Source organism: Lipotes vexillifer, unplaced genomic scaffold (assembly GCF_000442215.2).
Source record: "Lipotes vexillifer unplaced genomic scaffold, Lipotes_vexillifer_v1.1 scaffold937, whole genome shotgun sequence".
Lineage (NCBI taxonomy): Eukaryota > Metazoa > Chordata > Mammalia > Artiodactyla > Lipotidae > Lipotes > Lipotes vexillifer.
Genome location: NW_006795975.1, coordinates 1,292,208 through 1,296,172, shown reverse-complemented (window position 1 = coordinate 1,296,172; position 3,965 = coordinate 1,292,208). Strand labels below are relative to the sequence as shown.

Genomic DNA, 3,965 nt, shown 5'->3' with positions numbered 1-3,965 from the left:
CCCCGCCGGCGCCCCCGCCCCCCCTGCCCGCGCGCACGCTGGCCACGGACGAAACCTCGGGCCAGGTTGGGGATCCCACAGCTCGCCCGCCGCCTGCCTCCCGGACACCCCGGCCCGCGGCCCGCACAGGTGCACCGGCCGCCCTCTCGGCTCACCTGCCCGGCCCTGCTCTAGCCCAGACACCCTCTCACTTCTCTTGGGCCTGCATCCCACACCAGCTCAGAACCCGGGACCCCCACCCAGTTTCCCATCTCCACAACGGGCCGCGACTCTACAAAGAGCCCATCCCCCACCCCTAGGCCGACGCCACTCGGCAGTTCACACCGAGCCATGGCCTTTGTCTTCAGCTTACCTAGGCGCTTCGAGCATCAATTCCTACGACAAAGTTTGAGGACTTTAAGCCTCCTCCACCTTCTAAAGGGAGCCTTCTATTTTTATAACCTTTCCTGCTCCTATCATATAAAGCCCTAAAGGGCTACGTTACAACTTAAAAATCTCACCGAGGCAGCACAGTAGTAAAAAAACTCACACACACAGACACACACACACACATATATACATAAAATCGCAATGGATGCTTTTCTCTTCCCAGAGGTTTTCTGAAGGTAGAAAGACAGGCTGGCTAGATGCAATGGGGAATATAGGTTTTAGAAGACACTGTTCTTTCCATTTATAAGTAAAGAGAAATTTAATTGATTGGGGTGCTGATTAGGGAAGTTCTTTCAACTTTCCTATTGAAGGACATTTCCTGTCCCCTACAAATTCTGGTGAACTTTAGAAAGGGCTTTGCTCACTACTATCTCTGATACCCACTTAGCTGTGTCCTGCTCAATTCTATTGCTATCAATTATCATTTCAGTTCGGAGACCTTGGCACCCCTGCTGTTTGACTCATTATTGCATGTCAGACTAAAAGTTTGGAACCCTGGCTTCCTGATTCTTTACCTGCATCTACTAGAATAACTGTATATGTTAAGACCTATGTACACAGCCCAAAATAACCTCCCCCTGAGCACAACTTTTATAAAAACACACATTGACTTCACTTCTTGTCAACCCAACCTCTTCCTATAAAACATTCACTGAAAAGGTAGCTGCTTCCTTAATACCTAAAAAGTATAATGCCAGACAGCTTTGTCCACCTCATCTCTACAACCAACACCCGCACCATTTCTAGAGTACTGGTAAAAGATTCGTAAGAGTAACCCACACATACCTTCCAGAGTCATTCTTGTCCAGGCCACCCTTGATGGGGGCTTTTCCTTTACGTGTGGACTCAAAACCAACATGCCGTTTCCAACATGCAGTTAAGTAACCTTCCGTCTGCCAATTCAGGTTTCTCTTTCATTCTATCTCCTGGTGTATGTGCCTTTTCCAATTCTATGGGCAATGCCTACCTTCCAAATCAACCCATTTCCCAGAGCAGCATCTATAGGGTCCCACTACCATCACTTTTCCCCTTATTCTTTCCTGGATACACTGTCCCTCTCCACTTCTTCACCTTTACCATTAACCATAGCTCTGCTTTGCACTAACAGCCACTCTCTCAGCAAGATTCCCAGGGAGCTAAAGCTGATGTTAACTTTATACATAGAAGTACCGTTGGTAGCTTCCCACCTTTCATTTGTTTTACACCTACCATCTCTTTCTCAAGCATTTCCAAATGAGTTGTTTAACCTCCTTAGCATATATGGACAAACTGTGTCTAATGAAAAAAATCCCCTCTGTAATTTGCTGACACAAAGCAGACGATTTTATATTTGATGTCTGTGCCTTTATCCCCAAATATATTCATGTACACCAGGGATATGCAGCAAAATATGAAAATACTAATGACCTAAAGCACATATTCTACCTTTAGGTCAGGCCAAAAGCTGCCCCAGCTTGGACGGGGAGCCCAGAAGCTGGGGCAGGGGGGGTGGTGACTAAGGAAAGCCCCATCCAAAGTGGCAAGGGTAGAAGCCAAAATTCTGGGGGAGAACCAGCACAGGGCTAATCAAGGAGAGCCAGTCAGGACTCCTGGGAAGCTGAGACGCAATCAAACTAACCCTCTGAAAATGAAAACAATCTTGCCAAGACATCTTGCCACTTAACTCTACACCTCTGCGCTGTTTACAATAAGCTTAAGTCATTCCTTCAACCTCCTATGGTCAGGTCACCAAAGCACTTTACCAACTTTCCAAATTTCAAGTCAGGGAGAGTGACAGGACAAACTTTCAAACTCTGGGAGTTTTGGCTCGCTTCTCAGTGGAGAGATCTAAAGCCTCATGTTCCATTTTATTTTACATTCTTTAAGACAGATATCTCTCTCTAGCCTACCATTTGGATTCCTTACTATCTTTCTGGTTTGCCACTCTAAAGTTTAATGACTGTACACCTGACAGCAGAAGGATTTATGAAAAGGTATGAGGGTTCCCAGGAATCTGCTAGAGATTACTTTAAGGGTCGTGGGATCAGAGGATACTGCTACTGAAAAAAGATTAAGGTAAAAAGTAGCTTCTTCCAGAGACGTAAGAGGAAGAGAGGAAAAGAAAAAGAGCCACTGCTTGAATTCATCTTGAAAACAAAAACCAAAAAACAACTGTACAGCCTAAGAGAAGAGAAAATAGCATGAAAAAAATTTGAGTTCCCCTGAAATTTGGTAAACTGAAGTTCTGAAAGAGAACAACAAAGAATCCCCAAAATAGCCTAAATAACCATTTTACATCGTTTATTGATTCATCCACTTGCCTCAACTCTCTAAATCAGAAACATCTCTTTAAATTCCATCCGAAAACATCTATCTCCACCCATTACATGTTTTACTCTGCTAATGTGAGTTGGTTATTCCAAATGCAATTTGTGAAACAGATCATATGTGCAACAGGTGAGAAGGAAGTAAGATGGTAATAGAATTCGCTGTGATAGAGCTGTCCGGGCAGGTATTGGTAATAAAGTGGGATGCCAGCCTTGGGGAGGGTCACAGATTAGTGATTATAATAGGACAAGTCATCTGAAATCACATTTGGGGGTCGCTAATAATACTAACGAGGATTCTTACAAACTGCAGCAAGACGTGGGAAAGGCAAGCCGCAACAGCTGCATGTGGACCATGCTTAAAAGAGAAAACAGAAGAAGCAACAGAGAAAAACCATTAGGGCTTCCAAGGCCCTCTTTTTCCTTTTTAAAAACACATAACCCATGGGGAGCGCTGAAGCTACCCTCCTTGGAGGCAGACCAAATGCAGCAAGAGGCAGTCCGTTCGGGAAATGGGAAGCCTGCTGGCGCTGGGGGCGGGGGTGCGGTACCTCTTGGCGCTGGTGGAGAGGAGTTTGGAGTTTTTGCTCATGCTGACTTTACTCTCCTTCTTCCTGGGGGTGTTTGTTTCCTTCTCGGTTTGCTGGTTGGAGGACGAAGATGAGGAGGAGCTGGTGCTGGCCCTCGAATCGTCATCCGACATAGCGAACCCCCCACCCCACCCCGCAAACAGCCCCTGCAGCGGGGGAGGGAAACAAAACAGAAACACAAAAACCATGCAGCCAGTGTACAGAAGGAACTCGGGCGCTGTCAGGAGGGCTTTGGTCCGGGGTGCGTCCGGCCGCCCACCGCCCTCCACTCGCTTTCCAAAGTCTTCAGGCCCAACACGGCTTTTGCAAATCGGACGCTGCTTGTTTATCTCTGGCCCCAAGCGGGGGACGCGGTGGGAAAACGGTCGGGGGGCGTAGCGAGCAGCCCCTCCCTCGCCCCCCGGGGCTCCCCTCGGGGCAGGGAGGGGAGCAGCCGGCCGGGCGGGGGCGCGGGGCGCCCGGCCGGAGCGGGCAGGGAAGGTCCCGGCGGCCGGCCGGCCGGCCTCGGGCTGTTTTTTCGGCGGCTTTCCGGGGGTCGCGGGGGACCGGGGGGCCGGGAGCGGAGTTTGGCGAGGTCGGGAAGAGAGGAGGGCGGAGAGGAAGCCGAAAGGGGGTGGGGGCACGGAGACGGGGAGCGGGT

At 49.1% G+C, this 3,965-nt stretch overlaps 1 protein-coding gene across 2 annotated transcripts in view; it reads right to left on the bottom strand.

Annotated features, from left to right (window-relative positions):
• The window catches only part of UBE2E1 (ubiquitin conjugating enzyme E2 E1), a 75,413-nt gene extending 71,946 nt beyond the window's left edge, over positions 1–3,467 (bottom strand). For both annotated transcript variants that reach the window (XM_007468057.1, XM_007468058.1), the window contains exon 1: positions 3,287–3,467. In XM_007468057.1, the coding sequence (XP_007468119.1) occupies positions 3,287–3,438 (152 nt within the window). In that variant the 5' untranslated portion in view covers positions 3,439–3,467. The remainder of the gene's footprint in view (positions 1–3,286) is intronic.
• Between the last annotated feature and the right edge of the window lie 498 nt (positions 3,468–3,965).